This window comes from Lagenorhynchus albirostris, chromosome 1, assembly GCF_949774975.1.
Source record: "Lagenorhynchus albirostris chromosome 1, mLagAlb1.1, whole genome shotgun sequence".
NCBI lineage: Eukaryota > Metazoa > Chordata > Mammalia > Artiodactyla > Delphinidae > Lagenorhynchus > Lagenorhynchus albirostris.
The window spans coordinates 12,484,236-12,506,323 of NC_083095.1; the positions used below are offsets into that span (position 1 = coordinate 12,484,236).

Sequence of the window (22,088 nt, forward strand, 5' to 3'; positions counted from 1 at the left end):
TATTTACGAGCTCTATTTATTTTCTGCTCTATTCAGTGAAAATGATGCATTTAGAAACTAATGATGAGATTAGAAATGTAAACAAAGAAAATAGAAAATGCCTAAATGATTACCAGTCTTCGTTAGTTTAATATTTGAGACTGTATCAATTATAGACTCTGATTCACAAAATTTTCACTGATATTCAGGAAAAATATATAGCTATCTCAACCACTGAATTCAGGCTGACGTACTAGAAATAAAGTAGAAATACTTATTTAAATATGTATTTCATCACTGTGCTAGACTATACAATTATTATACAGAATTCCATTCTTCAATGATCTTATAGTTTAGGAAGGAAACTACATATACAGACTCGAAATATAACAGTACATGGAATTCAGTATTGTAATAAGTGCTCATTAAATAGTTGAATTGCATTTAGTACAGAGGACTTACATCCTCTTAGATTATTCTTCTGGGATGAAGAATTGGATCATGTAAGCAAAAAGAATGAATTTTTCCTGCTTGATATTTGATGTGGATGTGAAAATGTATTGTTTGATTTGTGTTGGTTTCTGTTTCAAACAAAAGTAAAATAATTGAAAAGCAATTTTTAAACTTGATTAGAAGGCTTTGTCTCTTAAGTAGATTTGCATATAATATTCATGCTATATTTCCTATAGAGATTCAGTTCATGGTAATTAAGTAGAATTAAGTGTTTCTCCTTTTTTTTAATGTGTGTTTTTTTAAAATTTATTCATTTATTGTTTGTAAACAATTATGGTTTCTATTTTAGAAACCATAATTTGGCTGTGTTGGGTCTTCGTTGCTGTGCGTGGGCCTTCTCTAGTTGCAGCGAGTGGGGGCTCCTCTTCATTGTGGTGTGCGGGCTTCTCATTATGGTGTCTTCTTTTTGTTGCGGAGCACGGGCTCTAGGCACGTGGGCTTTAGTAGTTGTGGCACACAAGCTCAGTAGTTGTGGCTCATGGGCTCTAGAGTGCAGGCTCAGTAGTTATGGCGCGTGGGCTTAGTTGCTCCGCGGCATGTGGGATCCTCCTGGACCAGGGCTCGAACTCGTGTCCCCTGCGTTGACAGGCGGATTCTTAACCACTACGCCTCCAGGGAAGTCCTTCTTCTTTACTATAAAAATAAGTAATTTTCTCATGTCCCTTTGTAGTTTGTGACTTAAGGACCAATAGACTTCCCAATTCCCCTGGACTAAGCAAGTCTATGTTTGATGTTACAAGTTCATCTCAGCAGTTCATTCAGGTAAATTATTTATATGAATTTAATTATATGCAGTAATTTATTTTCAAGCTAAAACTTCAGAAATGTGTGAATTACATTAGGAACAACATGTTATGTATATTTTGTAGATGTATCTGTCCTAATAGCTAAAGAATAAACACTTGGCATTTCCTATGTGCGTTATTTCAGGAAGGTCTCAGTTGAATACTAAAAGGCAATAGTTTTTCTCTTGTTCTTTTATGAATCTTACTTTTCTCATGGTATGTAATGAGGCAGTCTTGAGGCAGTTGGAATTTAAAATGTTATACTTAAAAGTGCTTATTGATTTGACTTTTCTTATTGAACATAACTACCTAGTTAGTAAAACTTAGTATTTCTATTGAGATGTAGAACTTTAATTATTCATTAATATTAACACAATGTTCTCCTTTTTTTGAAATAGAATTGAGTTTTTTGATGTTTAAAAAATGTTTTTTTAAATAAAGTAAGCTGTGATTATTATTTTAAAAGTAGAAACCAGAATTAAGCAAGGTAAAAAGAAAATCACCTATGTTCCTATAACTGAGAATAAAAGTACTATGAAAATATTGTTATAGGTACCTGTGGACATTTTTCCATGTGAATGTATATGCATACATTTAAATGGAAATGTATTCTTAATAATCCTCGGTTGAGTTAATTTTTTGCAGAATTAATTCTTTATAGCACCAGTTTTTTTTTTACCGTATCAGAATTGTTTGAAGAACTTGTTAAAATACAGATTGCCAGGCCTCATCCCCAGAGCTTTTGATTCAGTAGCTCTGCATCAGGGCCTGAGTTTGTATTTCTAGCAAGTTCCCAGGTGAGGCTGAAACTGCTGGCCCAGGGGACTATGCTTTGATAACTGCTGTTTTATAGGTTTTTAGGTAACAGGGCACTTCCAAATATATTCTGATTTTCATTAGTATTTGCAAGTATGACATATAAACAGTAATCTCTTCCTCCTTATTACAAAGCCAAACCAAAAACAGCAAAGGCTTTCCCATATATTACCTAGTAAGATATTTACTATTTTCCTGGTAACACACACACAGAAAACCTTTTCCCCCTTTACTATCTAAAAGTGAAAAATTCTGACCAGTAACACTGTCAGAATGATTAGCACTCAGTTTGATATTAGGGTGGGTATTGGGGCATCAGTTTCAGAATCCTTAAAGTCTGATATGCAACATCTGACTAAAGAAGAATTTTATTTGTAGAGACATGATTCATTGTCCAGTATGCCCAGTAGTTCTTCTTCAAGGAAAAATTCTCAGGGGAGTAACAGAAGCCTGGGTAAGGAATAAAGTATTCTACTTTTATATTCTTAAGGGAATTATTTCTACCCAGTAGTATTTTGAATGTAGTTATGATAAGGTTAAAAAAAGTCTAGATGATTATATGTATGTTGTCAGTGTTATCTGCATGTGAATACTCAGATCAGATGGTCCATTTTTTAGTGTTCAGGCATAAAGGCATCTTTAAAATTAAATATCTTTCGTTTGTTTTAAAGTATGTTAGTGAGGGAATTTCCAGAAGCATACAGTATTAAGGCCATATCAGTGTTATTTGGGAAAGTTTTTCTTAGTTTTAACTTAAATTTTTCAGGTTATAATTGGGTTAAGTTTTTAAGCCAGGTACTTTTTATAGTATATCTTCCCCCAGCACTTCAATAAAAGCATTGAAGTGTGATTTTTGTGTTAATAAATTGACAACTTTAAAAAGTAATTATAGCAGTTTTCAGTTGTACTCTTAAAATTGGGTTGTATCAAAACTCAGTTGGATTGGAAGGATTGTGTAGTAGTTCAACCATCTTTGTTCTTTTACAATGCAGATACAATTACTCTATCAGGAGATGAAAGAGATTTGGGGAGATTAAATGTGAAAATGTTTTATAATTCTTCAGTAGAGCAGATCTGGATCACAGTTTTACAGGTAAGTTAATACAGTTAATACAAACTTTTCGTACATAATTGAATATTTAGACTATAAATTATAAGCATCTACTGTTGCTCTGTTCCAGGGAATGGGTCAATACCTTCTTTGGAATTTAGGGTTCTATAGGATTTTACAGAAAATAGTATTTAATAAAGAATCTAAAGAAAAATAAATCTATAGGCATGATGGAAATATGTTTGCTTTTAACCTCAAGAAGGAAATTGATATGATGTCTAAAACACTGTCAGATTATTTTAATGTTGATGAAACAGAAGATCTCAGTAGACTAAAGTTTACTTTTATAGTTTTTTTATAAATTTATTTACTATTTTTGGCTGTGTTGGGTCTTCGTTGCTATGCACAAGCTTTCTCTAGTTACAGCGAGCGGGGGCCACTCTTTATTGCGGTGTGTGGGCTTCTTGTTGTGGTGGCTTCTCTTGTTGCGGAGCATGGGCTCTAGGCATGCTGGCTTCAGTAGTTGCAGCACGCGGACTCAGTAGTTGTGGCTCACAGGCTTAGTTGCTTCGCGGCATGTGGGATCTTCCCGACCAGGGCTCGAACCCGTGTCCCCTGTATTGGCAGGCGTATTATCAACCACTGTGCCACCAGGGAAGCCCTATAGTTTTTATTTAAGTCATTAACTCAAGAAATGTATCAAATATTTGTATTGTCAGGGTCCTTTGTAAAACTCAAACTGTATTTTTATTTTATCTTTCTAGTGCAGAGATTTAAGTTGGCCCTCTAGTTATGGAGATAATCCTACTATTTCTATAAAAGGAATACTAACATTGCCCAAACCAGTACATTTCAAATCTTCAGTCAAGGAAGGCTCTAATGTAAGTGTTTGTGTTTGACTATCTTTTTATGTTTTTCTCCTATTTGTCACTTTAACCCATGTAAAGAATTGGAATAAGAAAGTGTTTTATTTTTGGAAAACTACAAATTATGTACCCCTTGCTTTTTTAAAGATCGTTTTGAGCCTCAGAAATACTTGATATTTCATTGTCCAATATTAAGATGCATTTATTTTTTATTTTTTTAACATCTTTATTGGAGTATAATTGCTTTACAATAGTGTGTTAGTTTCTGCTTTATAACAAAGTGAATCGTTTATACATATACATGTGTTCCCATATCTCTTCCGTCTTGCGTCTCCCTCCCTCCCACCCTCCCTATCCCACCCCTCTAGGTGGTCACAGAGCACCGAGCTGACCTCCTGTGCTATGCGGCTGCTTCCCACTAGCTATCTATTTTACATTTGGTAGTGTATATATGTCCATGCCACTCTCTCACTTTGTCACAGCTTACCCTTCCCCCTCCCCATATCCTCAAGTCCATTCTCTAGTAGGTCTGTGTCTTTATTCCCATCTTGCCCCTAGGTTCTTCATGACCATTTTTTTTCCCTCAGATTCCATATATATGTGTTAGCATACGGTATTTGTTTTTCTCTTTCTGACTGACTTCACTCTGTATGACAGACTCTAGGTCCATCCACCTCACTACAAATAACTCAATTTCGTTTCTTTTTATGGCTGAGTAATACTCCATTGTATATAAAAAGAAAACCTTAATCACTAAAATATATAGAAGATGAGTAATATCTAATGAAACTATTTACTTTTCTTGTATTTACTTTTCTTGTATAAATATATGTGTCTATATTTTCATCCTCTCTCCCCCACTCCACTTTTGCTTTGAGAAATAATTGCATGATTACAATTAATTTCTTTTAAATACTTTCAATTATCGTAACTGGAAGACTTATCATCCTGAATTTGTTTTATAGATTCTAGATTTCACTTTAAATATATCTTCATTTTTGTCTTCTGATGTGGGTTGAATGGTTAGTGTTTTTCCATACAAATGCAACTTCTACAAGAGCATATCATTTAAAAATAAGGTAATTCAAATGACTAATAAACATGAAAAAAATTTACTCTCACTAGTATTCATAGATATACAAATTTAAATTACATACTGCTTTCTCTTTTCTTTCTTTTTTTGCTTATTAAAATTAGGAAAATTTTACAAGCACTCTAGACCATAACACTTTCTGGAAATTATTTTGACAATATACATTAAAACCTTAAAATAAGATTATACTAAGTGAAGTAAGTCAGAAGGAGAAAGACAAATATCATATGATATCACTTATATGTGGAATCTAAAATATGATACAAATGAAATTATTTACAAAACAGAAATGGACTCACAGACAGAAAACAAACTTATGGTTACCAAAGGGGAAAGGGGTTGTGGGAGGGATAAATTAGGAGTTTGGGATTAGCAGATACAAACACTATATATAAAATAGATAAACAACAAGTTCCTACTGTTGTATAGCACAGGGAACTATATTCAGTATCCTGTAATAAGCCATAATGGAAAAGAATATGAAAAAGAATATATATATGTATAACTGAATCACTTTGCTGTACATCAGAAACTAATACAACATTGTGAATCAACTATACTTCAATAAATGATTTTTTTTAAAAAGAAAAAAACCTTAAAATATTTATACTTTTTAACATAGTGTTTCTACTTGGAATCTACTTCATGGCAATAATCTAAGATGCAAACAAAATATATATAAAGTATTCTTGGCAGTTTTGTTCATAGAGGAAAAGTTGGAAACTAAATGTTTCCCATAGGGGAATGGTGAAGAAAACTCTTGGTATACCATGTATTTGTGTATTTGTTTCCTATGGGTGCTGTTAACAAAGTAACACAAACTGGGTAGCTTAGAACAACAAATATTTCTCTCTCACTGTTTCAGAGGAAGTCTGAAATCAAGGTGTCAGCAGTGTTGGTTCCTTCTCTGAAGGGGAATCTGTTCCATCTCTTCCATGCCTCTCTCCTAGCTTCTGGTGATGGCCAGCAATCCCTGTCATTCCTTGGCTTCACTCTAATCATTGGCTTTCATCTTCACATGGCCACGTGTCTTTCATCTCCATGTGTCTCTGTGTCTTCACATGGCTATCTTCTTATAAGGACGCCAGTTTTATTGGATTAGGGGTCTGCCTACTCCAGTGTAACCTTATCTTAACTTCACAAATTACATCTTCAATGACCCTATTTCCAAATAAGGCCACATTCTGAGTTACTGGGGGTTAGGACTTCAACACATCTTTTTTTGGGGGAGACACAATTCAAACCATAACATCACGTGATAGAATACTAGGCAGCCATGAAAAATAATGTTTAGGAAGAGTTTTTAAGGACGTGGAAAAATGTTCTTAATAAGTGAAAAAGCAGTAATCAAAATTTATGTGTAAATATTAGGATCTCACTTTACAAAAATATGCATTGTAGAAAGTCTAGATGGAAATAAATCTTAACTCTGGTTTTAATCCTGATACTCACAGATGAATACTTAGTGAATTAAACACTTTGAATTTTTGATTTTCAAATAAAACTAAGCTAACTTAGGAAAAGTTAGGGGAAAATGTTCTCATATTAAAACTTGCTTGGAATCTTTTAAAATTTATTATTTATCAAGTTGTTTAGGAGTCCCCTATTATGACAAAATGTAAAGTAAACCAGTACACGTACTTCATTTGTAAGCTCACTGCATCTGAGTTTAAAAATTAAACATTTTATGCATACTGTATTATTGATGTGATCTATGGCTTGAGATTGAAAGAAAAAGAAAGCGCAGGTGGTTGGGAGGTTCTCAGAAACACAATTCTGACTACACAGACATAAGTGATTACCGTAAAAGTGAACATTTGGGCACAGTATCTAAAATATTGATGTTAGGAAGTTTGTAAGCAGAAAACAGTCTAGTGTCAAGAAGATGTTAGGTCACAGTAAGCCAAGGTTTTAAAAATATTAAAAGTAATAAAAAGAACATTTGAAAATAGTCTGGGCATGGAAAACACTGACTTGCTGCCTGCAGTGGAAGATTGTGAGAGAAGGTAGAACTTGGAACTCACATTTTTGTCTTCTCTTATCAAGGAGATCGATTTTCAGTTAGGAAAGAGTGGAACAAACATCACTAAAAGATAAAATGAACCCCAGATTAGATGGGAAGAACATTAGACAAAGAATATCTCCTTTAAAGAAATAATTCAAGTCTCTTATTAATGTGAACAAATTAGATTTTACATACTGTGAGAGCTTGCATGAGATTCTTGAAGTACTCTCATTAACTGTTGAAGAAGTGTGGTGAATAGCAGGAATGATACTCCAGAACCAAAGATGGAGAGCAACCTAATTTTTGAAAAGGGAAAAAGCTGTATTCTGGTGAACTTGGTGTTGATATTGACTAAATTCCTGACTAAGTAATTAAAAGGATTTGTGAAATTAAGAAGGGCAGTATCCAGAATAAATTTTGGAAAAGCAAGTCATGGCCATTCTCATTTTCATTAAAAAATATTTTTTGTTATTGTAAAAATATTAAATTTGCCTTTCCTAGATTATAAATGTTATTTTTGTTTATTTTGTATTGGTATATGACCCTTTTTTCAGTCATTCTATTAATATATTTTATATTTTCTTGATTTTTATTTTAGACTATTGAATTTATGGAAACGTTTGTATTTGCTATTAAACTCCACAGTCTACAAACTGTAAGACTTGTATTTAAGATTCAAACCCAAACTCCTAGGAAGAAAACTATTGGAGAATGCTCACTATCACTCAGAACTCTTAGCACACAGGAAATGGATTACTCTTTGGATATATCACCACCTTCAAAAATTTCTGTAAGTGATATAATATGTAAAGTATTTCACACTTTGAGAATTATTTAATGGTTGAATTTTTGTTTGTTGGAGTATAATTTGAAAACTAGAATATATTAAAGGATCAGGAAGGCTCTCAAGAAGCAATAGTAACATAAATGTAATGTAAAAAAGTTGTAATTATGTCATTATTTAATAATTTTTTTAAAAGTTGATAAAATTAACAGAGCCCCTTTTCTTTCTCCATTGGAAAATAACCTTAGGGTTACTTTCTCCTAGTACATGTTTAATTAATATTTCATACTTCAATGTAATAACCCTAAGTATGAATAATTTTAAATAATTTTTTAGGTTTTTTTTTTTCAGTAGCTGATAACTTAGGAAAAGCAAGACGGAATCAATAAACTCCAAACTCAATGAGAGATTGCCTTGAAATAGATTAGGAAAGTTTTAATCATGAGTAAGCACCGTGTCCATAAATTGGGTAGAATGGAGGATCTTACAGCTGGTGTTTTTTTGTAAAGAACTTCATTATCTATAGTGCTGATTGATTTTTGAGACCCAGTAGTTGCTTCTTTCAACTAGCCAGCTGAACACTGTTTAAGTTGTTTAGAAATTCCTAATGATTTAATTATGTAGTTTCTGTGTCAGGATAATATATATAGAAATCAGTCATAATGCTTTATACGGTTGAACTTATATGTGATTTTAAATTTACATAGGATTTATATTTTACCTACTTTCAAAAATATTTAAGGTGCTTGAAGTGGTTCTTAACCTGGCTACACATTAGAATCACCTGGGGAGCTTTAAAAACAAGCCCATACTTAAACCATTAAATCAGAATTTGGGGAGGAGTGAGCCAGAGGCATCTGTAATTTTCAGAAGCTACTCAGGTGATTCTAATGTGTAGCCTAGCTTGAGAACCACTGAATTGAGGGGAAATTAGGGATTAAAAAATAAAGAACAAAAGATTAATCAAGAAGAATTGAAAAATCTTGTTATTTCTTGTCTGTTATTTTCTGTCTCCATACCAAATGTGTTTTCTTTATAGCATTTATTATAACTTAGAATTAAGTTACTCGTTTTTAAAAAAAAAAGGCTTGAGCTTCCATCATTTTTCTTCATTTTTTACTGTGCCCGTAGTAAGGGCCCATCATATTCTTGGCATTGAATATTTGTATGTAGGTTGATATGAAAGAATAAATGATGAATGGAAGCATGCTAAATTAGATTGTTATTTTCTGTTAAAGTATAGCAAATTTGTTTTCTGTGACGGGAGTTTATCACTTACATCTTGTTTATCATTTACATCTACTACTAGCTTAGTAGACAGTAATCTACAACCATATTTTACAAAAGGCACATATTACTATTTAAATGGATAATTCATAGATTGAATCTTTTTTAATATTATTATAACACAGCATTTTATTATGATTGCATATCTGACTCCTCCAATAGCCTTGAGATTTTCTAGGGCAGTAATCTGCCTCATAGGTTTTTTGGTTTTTTTAGTAGATTAAATCTTTGAAAATTAGTATAGAGTATAGTAGAAGATAACTCAGCAAATGTATTTTCTGGGGAATTGAGACATTATAATCTTAATCTGCCTTGGAGAATCTGAATGAATGATTATGGCACAGTTTCTACAAAATTATATTTTGCATATCAGATGTTTTATAAACATTTGTCTATCTGTTGTATGCCACGTGCTAGGGATACAAAGATTGATGGCTTGAAAGAAGGGCTTTCAGGCTATATTGGACCAGTAAATTTATATTACTGAGTGTGAATGTTTCTTCTTATTGGCTAAAAGCAAGAATAATATGCTTTGTTTCCTGTGTTGAGGAGGAAAATTGATATTCTAATTGTGACATTGAAAGAGCCAGATTTACATACCCATCCTTCACACTGACAACTGTTTTATCATGAACAGCAGAATTTTCATACAGAGCTAATAATTTCCTGAGTACAGAGTTTTTGACCTTAACCACTAGCTGACAACTCAAATTTCTGTGTTGAATAATGTAGAAGACATAAGGTTTCCCTGAAGAAATAGCTGACATTTGAAGAAACTTAGCATATGACTGACTTGGTCCTAAGTGATTTAATGCTCACACCGAACTTACGAGCTTGCTGCTCTTGTCATCCTTATTGTGGAGAGCAAGACCTTGAAGCACTTGCCTGAATACAGCCTGTTGTTGGGGAATCAGGATTTGAACCGAGGTATTCTGATTCCACAGTCAGCTCTCTTTACCGTGTCGAAGAAAATGATCAATTAACAGTCTATAATAGGAATCGAAAAGAGTTTTATTTGAGCCAAACTGAGGACTATAGCCCAGAAAACAGCCTCTCAGATAACTCTGAGGAACTGCTCTGGAGAAGCATGGTTTTCAGCACAGTTTTATATCTTGTCAGAAAAAAAACATCAAACGAGTCAGGGATACATTCCTTCAAGGTTTACAGCATGTGCACAGCAAGTCAGTATGGCCTTGGCACCTGGGAAGGGAGTCTTATCCTGGATGGGGGACCAGCAGTGGCATCCCAGGAAGGGAGGCATTTAATATTTATTTTATTTTTTTTTGCGGTACGCGGGCCTCTCACTGTTGCGGCCTCTCCCGTTGCGGAGCACAGGCTCCGGACGTGCAGGCTCAGCGGCCATGGCTCACGTGCCCAGCCGCTCCGCGGCATGTGGGATCTTCCCGGACCGGGGCACGAACCCGTGTCCCCTGCATCGGCAGGCGGACTCTCAACCACTGCGCCACCAGGGAAGCCCTAATCTTTATTTTTAACATGGACATTCTTTACTTCTGGGCAGTGCGCCCTTTTCTTTAATAATTAAAGCAGATGTTCAATGTGTGCTTGATAGGCCACAAACAGGCTGTTTTCGTTATAGCATAAAATTCAAGTTAACTCATGTATAACCCAGAATGACTTCCCCAGACCTCAATATGTGAAAATATCTTTTATCAGCTATGTATTGTCCCCCTAAGAGGATATTCTCAAAAATCACCAGATAAGGGATTTCTTTAATTATGCTTAACATTTTATCCAGGAAGCTCAAAAAGTTCTCTTTTCTTTAAAAAATGATACATTATTCAGGAACAGAGGTCATATGTTTTATCTTCCACAGTTTTGTGCTCATTAAAAATGCTCTTCATGTATACCTACTAATTGATTAGAATTTTAATTTTTTGGTTATTATGAGATTGAAAACCACTTTGAATAGTTTTTCATGATCTGAATTAATATCTTGGAATATAAATTGAATTTATGAAATAACCTTGGCAAGTAAGAAATGGTAAATCCATTGCCAAGTGCTGCTCTGTTTTATGAGAGTGAAACTCTACAAGTGTGTAACACTAAGAGAAGTTTTGCCACCTTTAGATGTTTTCATAAGTGTTATTATATCGTGGGTACAAAACCGTAATGAAAGTAATTAATGAAAAAATGTTATCCATGGTTTCCTTTGTATCTTGTAAACAATAAATAACTGTATTTTTTTAAATGCCAAGGACTGCAACATTTGTTTTTTTAATCAGCAAAGGTGTTATATATGGATACCAAAATTAGTTCATGTAAAAAGATTTATTAAAAGCAAAAGCAGTACATTCACTTATTTATTAGAATTCAGCATTTATTGCTAAAATAGACAATTTTTATCATTATTTTAGATTTTTCAAGAGGGAGTGTAACCTCAACAGATGATTTTATACTTTTTTTTTTTTTTTTTTTTTTTGCGGTACGCGGGCCTCTTACTGTTGTGGCCTCTCCTGTTGCGGAGCACAGTCTCCAGATGCGCAGGCTCAGCGGCCATGGCTCACGGGCCCAGCTGCTCCGCGGCATGTGGGATTTTCCTGGACCGGGGCACGAACCCGTGTCCCCTGCATCAGCAGGCGGACTCTCAACCACTGCGCCAGCAGGGAAGCCCGATTTTATACTTTTAAGTGATTCACTTTTCACTTTGTATCTTTTGATTTCTTATGGCATGACCAATTTTGGCCATTTTGACCATTACAGAATATTGTATTAAGAAAATATCCAAGATTCAGTCAATGGCATGTACATAAGAAAGTTCTTTTTTATGATCCATGCTTCAGTTACTGGGGAATACTGCGTGATTATCAAATATAAATCGCTTGATGAAGTATCAGTCAGCTGTTTTATAGCTTTGTTGGAATCAATACTAGCAAAGACTTTTGTGTCAGTCTGTGCTGCGCCCTAGTGAGATCTGTTAACATTATGTTCTTTCTTTAATCCCATACTTACTCTTTTCATCATGTGAGCAGTAATGTTTTTGTATTTGGCCGACTTATGTTTCTCTCTTTTATTTTTCACTCCAAGGATGCTGGAATCCATGTAAATAGGTTGGCTTGTGTAAGACAAATTACTTTCTTCTGTTCTTAATAATACTGAAGAGCACATTTTAGCTTTTCCCCCTTGCTAAATCTCCTTCATTATATTGTTTGCCTCAGGTTTTCTTTGACCTTTTCCTTATTATTTACTGCCTCATCACTTTTGCTAGCTTCCTTCTTGCCAACTTTCATCTTTGGCTTGCTTTCATTTAGCATAGTAATTCAGCTGTTAATCCACAAATCTGTTCATTGTAATCCTTTGTCTTCTGATTTTGGTAACACTACCTCTGATTTCTACAAATGAAGAAATAATGATGCGTTTCATATATAACATTTTTATCATATTGCATACATTCTGAAAAAATAATTCAAATGACTACATTTAAGTCTTTTGAAAATATGCTCTTTTGGTGTTTAGTTCACTGACATTTTCTTTAGTAAAGCTTTTTAGGAATTTAATTTTTTTTATATAAATTTATTTTTGGCTGTGTTGGGTCTTTGTTGCTGTGCGTGGGCTTTCTCTAGTTGCGATGAGCGGGGGCTATTCTTCCTTGCGGTGCGTGGGCTTCTCATTGCGGTGGCTTCTCTTGCTGCACAGCATGCGCTCTAGGCACACGGGCTTCTGTAGTTGTGGCACGAGGGCTCTAGAGTGCAGGCTCAGTAGTTGTGGTGCACGGGCTTAAGTTGCTCCGTGGCATGTGGGGTCTTCCTGGACCAGGGCTCAAACCCATGTCCCCTGCATTGGCAGGTGAATTCTTTCTTAACCACTGCGCCACCAGGGAAGCCCTAATTTTTTTTTTTTTAATTTGAATTGTCTTTTGGTCTCCCTGATTTTGAAGGATCAGTATGTATGTGTAACTTATATAATCAGAATTTATGAAAGTCAGTAAGTACCTCATATTGACAGAATCCATGACATTTATCTTAACCTTCCCTTCTCTTATAACAGTTAGCTTTGTGTGTCAGTAAAAAGCAGTGCTTTCAAAATTTCTAACTTTAGCTCTTTATTATTGAATTTTTGAAATATGCCAAAACTTTATTCTTGATTAGCAAATGACACTCTTTTAATATGCAGGTTTGCCATGCAGAACTTGAACTGGGGACTTGTTTTCAAGCGGTAAATAGCAGAATTCAGTTACAGATTCTTGAGGCTCAATACCTTCCAAGCTCATCAACACCCCTGACTTTGAGTAAGTATGTCAAAGTGGTTCAAAGTGGAATCTTCAGAAAATATTTGTAAAAGGTAGTTTTTTCCTGTGTTTCTTACAGTGAAGATTAAAATCTTAGTTACATTTGTTAGTTAACTTACATACTTACCTTTTAACTTAAAATTACTTTATTGGATTTCAAATTACTAGCCACTGTGTCTACCTTAATCCACTGGTCTCTTGATTCTTACCCAATTGTGACCTTCTTGCATTTGATGCTATTCTTTATTTAGCTCATTAGTTAATATAGGTTGAGTGTCCAGAAGACTGTCAGCTATATTTCACCAGCCTAGATAATTTATCCTCTCTCTAGGTCTGTACCCTTTTTTGGATACTCTGCTAACTAGAAACTTAATTTTAAAAAAAACTGAAAATATCAGATACAAACCTCAAAATACTTTCTCGCCTGTGCCTTTGAGCACAGCCAGGGATTCTGATATTTTGGTTGTCTAGGGCTGCTTCACATGGCTGCTGCTGGAGTGGGATGTTTGAGGTCAGTCCTACCTAAAGGACTAAGAGTAGGACTAAGAGTGTTCCTCTTTCCTACTAGAAGAAGAGAAAATATCAGGAGGTAGGTAGAAGCAATGGATGTCCACTGTAACTACAAAGTAACTACAAAATAAATACAATTGAGCACAGTCCAAGAAGCTAGAAAAACAACAGCAAACACAAAGGAAAGTAGAAGTAGAAATTAAAGCTAAAGTTGAAGTTGATAAATATGGGGACAACAAAAAACCCACAAAATCAATAAAACCAAAAGATTTTTCTTTGAAAAGAATATTAAAATAGACAAACCTATAGTAGGCTGGATCAAGCAAAAAAATAAAGAAAACATAGACAAGGAAGAGGATATAATTTCAATTTTGAATCTCAGAATATATTCAAAAATAAGTAAGAGGGCTTCCCTGGTGGCACAGTGGTTAAGAATCCGCCTGCCAATGCAGGGGACCCGGGTTCGAGCCCTGGTCTGGGAAGATCCCACATGCCACAGAGCAGCTAAGCTCATGCACCACAACTACTGAGCCTGCGCTCTAGAGCCTGCAAGCCACAACTACTGAGCCCATGTGCCACAACTACTGAAGCCCACGTGCCTAGAGCACATGATTCGCAACAAGAGAAGCCACCATAATGAGAAGCCCACGCACCGCAACGAAGAGCAGCCCCTGCTCGCCACATCTAGAGAAAGCCCACGCACAGCAATGAAGACCCACCACAGCCAAAAGTAAATAAATAAATAAATTTATAAAAATAAATAAATACAGAAGACAATACCAATTATAACTGTGCCAATTCATTTGAACAGCTATATAAAATAAATGATTTTCTGAGGAAAAAAACTGTTGAAATTCACTCCAGAAGAGAGAGGAATCAATAGAACATAACCATGTAAAAGTAGTTAAAGAACTGCCTCTAGGACTTCCCTGGTGCCGCAGTGGTTGAGGGTCCGCCTGCCGATGCAGGGGACACGGGTTCGTGCCCCGGTCCGGGAAGATCCCACATGCTGCGGAGTGGCTGGGCCCATGGGCTATGGCTGCTGAGCCTGCACGTCCGGAGCCTGTGCTCCGCAACAGGAGAGGCCACAACGGTGAGAGGCCTGCGTACCGCAAAAAAAAAAAAAAAAAAAAAAAAAAAATGAACTGCCTCTAATAAAAGCAGAGGCCAAGATGATTTTACTGGCAGATCCTACCAAACTTTCAAGGAACATATAATTCCTATTCTATATAAGCTGTTCCACAGCATGAAAAAAAATGGAAAAAGTAACTTTATGAGGTTAGCATATTCTTGCTATCAAAACAGAAAGGACAGCATACACAAAAAATAGCTATAGACTACCATCACTTATGTAGATAGATGGAAAAATCATAAAATAAAAAGCAAGTAAAGTCCAAGTTGGCATTAAAAGAATAAGTTAAATTACCAAGACTATATAGGGTTGATTCTGGGAAACAAGGACAAAACAGTGCAATTTATTACATTAACCGGTATCTTCCTTTAATCAAAACTGCTAATCAGGATTACCAGTGATCTCCATTTTATAAATAATGGTCAGCCTCAGTTCTTACTTTGTGGCTCCCTCCTTTCTGGAAACTCTCTCTTTACTTTCTTGCTGTCTGGCAGCCCCAGCTCTGTACCATCACTTCTCAAATTAGTCAGACTGCACTTTTTGCTCGAGTTGTAAGCACTGTATGTCAGACTGGGGAGCAGGCTTAGGTGAAAAACTGTATAAACCTGAATTTTACTTAGTGAAGTTCTCATCTTTTAAGAGTTGACTCTCCTCTAGTTTCTTTCTGCTTTTCGTCAATGTTTAGCATCTTGAACAGTTGTTTTTCATATTTTCCCCAGAGTTTATAATTGTCATCTATGAGAGGTTAGTCTGTAAAAGCTATTCTACCATTACTGGAAGCTCTACATCTCAAACTTATTTAAAGAATAGGTTTTCTCTAGTGGGCATATGTTTAACTTCTGGAGTCTCAAGCAAAGAATTTTACCTATATAAATTTGTGAAATAAATTCCTCCAACTCTCCAAAGAGTTGGCACCTCTCTTTTGTATAATCCTTTTCAATGTGTACTCCTTTGCTGCTGATTGTTATTTATGTCTGCAGTTCCAGTCTTTAAGGGCATCCAGCTTAGAGGAAGAGTAAATTCATTTAAGGTTAGAGTAGTTACTTATAAATTATGATAATAATTATAAAATTTACTAGAGATATTTCCTGTTATGGCAGTTAGCTCATCAGATCTTTAAAAGTAGCTTATTGATATTTTTATGACAATATATGGATATATTTCTTTATATGACATTTAAAATTTTTTATTTATCAAAATTTCTTATTCTTTAGGTTTTTTTGTGAAGGTGGCAATGTTTAGCTCGGGAGAGTTGATTTATAAGAAGAAGACACGTTTATTGAAGGCCTCCAATGGAAGAGTAAAGTGGGGAGAGACTATGATTTTTCCACTTATACAAAATGAAAAAGAAATTACTTTTCTCATTAAGCTTTACAGTCGAAGCTCTGTAGGAAGAAGACACTTTGTGGGGCAGGTTAGTAGGGAGTTTTTATCTCATGTTCTATCCTTGCACTTTTCTATGCATTTAAACAGTTGGTTAACAAAGATAAATTTGAGGTTGAATAGAGTAAAATTGTTCATCATAAATTAAAAATCAGTTTCACCACGAAAATCAAATCTTGTCAGGCTTTCTGCTTTAATACAAAAATAGTTGGAATTTCTGAGCAGTCAGGCTTCTTATCTTAAAATAAGTTTTCTCCTGAGCTTTTCAACTTTAAAATCAGTAAGAAAGATCAGTTTTTCAGTACTCCTGACTCGTTCCTTGTGAAGGAGGGAACACTAAGTATTTCAGTCAAATTTCTTAAGGCTTACTTAAGGTATCCAACTTACTTTATTCTGTGTCATGTTCAATTTAATGTTTAACTCTGTATGCTATTAGCTGAATTGTGTTAGATTTGAATTCCTAGAAAACATCGATTTTAACAGTGGTTGTGATATTATTTAGTCAGTATTGTCATCTGGATTAATCTTATTGAAAAATTCATAGTAATTTGTATAAGACAACATAACACTTGCTTACTTGCCAGTCCTACAGGAACTTGTTTCCTTTCGTAGTTCTTTCTTTACTCTAAATGAGTTACTGGTAGCTGTCCAGTATCTTGTATCTTAATTACAATTGTTTGACTCACGCTTAAATTCCAAAATCTGTATTATTAGTCTAAAGGCTTCTACTTGACAAGATGTTATTAGCAGTCTACCTGTAATCTTCAAATTATATGTGAATTTTCAAAGATTGATACTCTCACTCACTTCATATATTTTACCTAAAATATTTGTCAGAAATACTATAGTTCTGTTGTTCTTCATCTATTCTTTTTTTTTTTTCTTCATCTATTCTTATTTGGAAAAGAGTTTGAACTCGAGACCTAGTATAACTAGCAAACTTCAAAGTCGTGAGGCCTATGAAATGAATTCAGTTAAAGTTTTCGCATATCGTCAAGCCTCAACTACCATGTATGAATGGAATAGATTTACCTGACACATGATTTTCAGGATAACTTTTTTGGTGATTCCACTTTCTTGGTTGAGATTTTAGTGAAGAGTAATAATTCTGGAAGGTTCCTGTTGGCCATCTGTTCCTTCTGGCTCCTCTGGTTAGCCTCAGGAGCCACCATGGTGGGGCAGGCACATGTGAAATCAAGGTCTCCCACTCCTCTATCCGCCAACGCACTCTTATGTTATCTGTTTCATATGTTGGGGTGTTTTGTAAGATTTTATTTGAAGGAAAAGTTCTTCAGACCAAGAAATTTAGAGAAAAAAGTTTGAAAACCAAACCTTTTTGGAGTGCCCTGCTCCAATTTCTTTATTTAAAAGAATTAGAAACTGAGTCTCAAAGAAGTTAACTCCAAAGTAACAGCATTTGTTAGTGCTGTAACTGAGTTGAGGATTCAGGTTGTTTTGTTTCCTTGTTCACCTTGTCTTCGTGATACATAACATACAATGTGATATCTTATATTTGCAAAATGCTTTACAGTTTTCCCAAGTTCATTCACATCTGTTATATAAAGTTACATAAGTGATAGGTTCAATGAAATTGTTTGGTATGAAGAATGACTATTAGATTTCAATTAAAATTACAGTTTTATTTAATGTAGAAGATACTTAAAATGCACATTCCTTACCAATCAGTTTAAATCATGATTAGTCTCAATTAATCTTTACAAAAATGTTTTTGAGTGGTTGGAATCAATTTTAAATTGAGCTCCTAGATTTATTGAGAAAGAAAGGATACTAATAACCGTTTTGGAGGAAGTGATTTTGTAATATCTCACATTGAATTTTTAAATTGAATTGGGTCATATAAAATAGTCTTCAGTGACTAAATAGGTTAAGTGTTTTAACATCAAGTTTCAAAGAGAGAAATCAGACTTTTGGAAAAATGAAAAGATGTTTAGTTGAAAATATGTAAACCAAACGTCCAGCTGTCTTTCATTAGTAAGAGTAATTAATGGTTTGAACTCAGTTACCATTGTTGTGTTAAGTTTAATGAGTGTACTGTTCCTTTACAGATTTGGATAAGTGAAGACAGTAATAACATTGAAGCAGCGAACCAGTGGAAAGAGACAGTTAAAAATCCAGAAAAGGTTGTTATCAAGTGGCACAAATTAAATCCATCTTGAAGACCCTGCACATTAATTTGGTGACAAACTTGACATTCTTTTAGAAGACTTACAATTTCCATTTGCTACCAATTTGAAGAGACAGATCAGTACATTTATCAATTTATTTATGGAGGCCATAATTATAGTATATAATGGATCTAATAGAAAATCAAACTTGGTAAAAAATGGGATGAATTTTACCAGATATCCAAAGTAAAGGAAATGCTTTAAAACTGGCCGAAATAGACAATAAAATAAATGGGTAGTATTACTAGGGCAACTAAATAAATTATAAAGTCAATGGGAATATCAATCATAGATAGTTGCTGCTATATTATGTTTATAGGCTTTTTAAAGCTTTACATAGATATTCAAAATCCACTATATCAAGTCTCTGTTAGTACTAGGCTTTACCACTGTTTCAGTGCTAGTCAAGATTGATTAGATCTTAACTCCACTGTTTAACCCCTCGCTACATATTTTCCCTCAGAAAGCAAAAGTGAATTGAACCACTTCAACTCTTCTCATTTGGGGAAAGTTTGTGGCCTGTGTTTATCATTACTTACCCTTAAGTCATCACATTGCCACTTAGTAAGCTATTTATCTCTAAGAAACTTCAGATATAGAAAACTACATTTTGGCAAGAATAAATGAAAACACCAGAAGGTTGAAGTTTAATTGGAAACCCAGTGTACACACATGTTGCTATGTTTCCTCCTTCACATCCTCTTTGTTTTAATTGGAGTTGAAATGAGGTTATCATCCATATGGCCCATCCTAATTAGCAGAATTAAATGAGCTTAAGTAGCAAATTTAATATTTTATGATAATCACTTCCTTGGTTTTCGTTTTTTAAATATAAATTGCTTGTTCTATAATCCACAACATTAGAATATGTTCCTGTATTTTAAAACTGGCCATACATGATAACATTATGTAGCAAATAAATATTTTCTGTTGCAGTTTCTCTCGGGTACTCATTACAACTAAGTATGTAGGGATAATTTCAGTTTAGTTGGTCAGACAAGCTATGACCAAAAAGCACAGTTGTTTGGAGAAACCAATAACACCATCCCTGATCTTGGAAAGTAGTGACTTTATTTTTGCTAATGGGTAGACTAAGTGCTTCATCTTCCATTTTTCTTTCTCTCTTACCTTGTACCACACGTGCCAAGAGATAGTGATATTTCAGGCCACAAGTATACTTTGCTGTAACTTAAGCATGCCTTTTTCGTTTCTTGTTCTGTGTAGCTCATTAAGATTTTCCCAAATAAACACTAATTCCCCTTTTCCTAGGTACCACCTTCTCAAGCTACAAAATGTACATACTTTACATGCGCTTTGCTTCTGGTGCCTAGAGTTTATGGTGTACCGGGGATGTTGACAGGTACTCTCTGACACTGCATTTTGAAATAATTTTTTTTAGATTTGTGAAAAATGGCATATTAGTGAGTACTCACATGGACTTTCAAGAGAAAAATCACCTTTTGTGGTGGTATTTTGAATCTTTGAGACAAATGGCAACTATTTTAAAAGATTTTTAAAAAATAGACTTTGTTTTTTAGAGCAGTTTTAGGTTCACAGCAAAATTGAGAGGAAGGTACAGAGAGTTCCCATATACCCTTTACCCCTGCATTTATACAGTCTCCCCCACTATCAACACCTTCCACCATAGTAGTACATTTGTTAAAGTCACTGAACCTTCATTGACGCATCATCACCCAAAGTCCATAGTTTGTATTAGGGTTCACTTTTTATGTTGTACATTCTGTGAGTTTTGACAAATACATAAATGACCTGTATCCACCACTCATATCATACAGAGTAGTTTCACTGCCCTACAAATCCTCTGCAAACACAACCATTTTAATAGCTACCAAAGAAAGAAGTGTACTTACTGGCTTTTAGATAAGTAACAGACTTTATTGTTTAAAAAAAGCTAGAATTTTATTTGAGCAGTTTTTTTGTGTTCTAGTAATGCTTTCAATTCCTAAATTTATTATAAGTAGTCATGTATTTAATGCAATTTCTAATTATTTAATTTTCAATATTTTTACAATATGTGTGTAATGTATAATTTGAAGGAAAGGTATGACTTCTTGGTTTCTTGTATGCCTTAGAATCCTAGGTAAATAAAAAAATTAAAAGAAAACCTTTTTATTTAAAAGACTTCAGTTAGAGAAGTGTTGACAACTAAGATCCCAGATATTTTAATTAGTGTTTACTTAAGCCTTTTTCAGATGAAGAGGTACTGAATACAGGTGATATTGTTTCCTTAATAGCTACTCATGTTATGAGAAAAACATTAGAAACTGGTAATAAAAAATGAGATACTGTGCAAAAAAATCACTTCTCTTTGTACTTAGTTGGCATTTCTTGACCTTTACCCGCTTATAACAATGAGAGAGAACCAAAATGATACTTGGTAACCAGAGAAAGCCATGGAGAGCTCACACTGATAGCTGATAGTTTGCACAGTGCTAATCCCTAACAGTGTATTTATTTATAAGTCTTCAGATTAATACGATTAAATAGCTGCAGTCCATATCAAAACATAACATCTCTGTTTGGCTTTTGTTTGGTTTTGTATGATTTTTTAGCAGAACTAGAGAACTTACCACTGAAGTATATCAGATAAGCTCTTATCAGACTGTTCAGAGGGAACCAGTGGGATTTTGAAGTAAGTTACATAATTGTGGTCTGAAAATAACCTAAACTGATCTTCTGTTTGAATACAGTTATGTGAATTTCTCTGATACTAATGTACAGAAACTATATTTCCCAACAAAAATTTCCACTGTTTAATCAAATAATTGTTTTTTTATGAAGGATTTCGGAAATTTGCAATAAATTTCAACTCTTTATGTTATGGCAGTAATGGATATTTCAAAGCTGTATGTTTACTTTTGTTGTTTGGTAGGGTGTATTGAAGGAAGTTCCAGATAAAACGTCTGTATCTACAGTAGTTGTGAGAATGTTCACAGATGACCCTTGAAAAACACGGGGCTTAGGGGTACCACCCCCAACGCCGTTGAAACTTGAATATAACTTTATATTTGGCCCCCTGGGGTTCTGAATTCACAGATTCAACTAACCTTGCATTATGTGGTACTGGAGAATGTACTCACTGGAAAAAATCTGCATGTAAGTGGACCTGTGCAGTTCAAACCTGTGTTGTTCAAGGGTCAACTGTATTAGGGTTTCCAGAGAAATGGCACCAATAGAAGATGGATAGCTAGGGAGGGAGATATAAGTTTTCTTTTAATTATGAGGAATTGGCTTATGTTTACGGAAGCTGAGGAATCCCACAATCTGCCAGCTACCCAGGAAAGCCAGTGGTATAATTCAGTCCAAGTCCACAGGCTTGAGAACCAGAGGAACCAATAGTATAAATCCCAGTCTGAGGTCAGGAGAAGATGAGATGAGAAGTCCCAGCTCAAGCAGTGAGGCAAGAAAAAAAAAAAAAGGGCAAATCCTCT

General features: G+C 34.6%; 1 protein-coding gene across 1 annotated transcript in view; it reads left to right on the top strand.

Annotated features, from left to right (window-relative positions):
* The window catches only part of TC2N (tandem C2 domains, nuclear), a 46,223-nt gene extending 24,798 nt beyond the window's left edge, over positions 1-21,425 (top strand). Inside the window, exons 5-12 of the mRNA XM_060165896.1 lie at positions 1,163-1,254; positions 2,472-2,547; positions 3,086-3,186; positions 3,909-4,025; positions 7,707-7,898; positions 13,311-13,425; positions 16,282-16,481; positions 18,517-21,425. Of these exons, the coding sequence (XP_060021879.1) occupies positions 1,163-1,254; positions 2,472-2,547; positions 3,086-3,186; positions 3,909-4,025; positions 7,707-7,898; positions 13,311-13,425; positions 16,282-16,481; positions 18,517-18,627 (1,004 nt within the window). The 3' untranslated portion in view covers positions 18,628-21,425. The remainder of the gene's footprint in view (positions 1-1,162; positions 1,255-2,471; positions 2,548-3,085; positions 3,187-3,908; positions 4,026-7,706; positions 7,899-13,310; positions 13,426-16,281; positions 16,482-18,516) is intronic.
* The last annotated feature ends 663 nt before the right edge of the window (positions 21,426-22,088 follow it).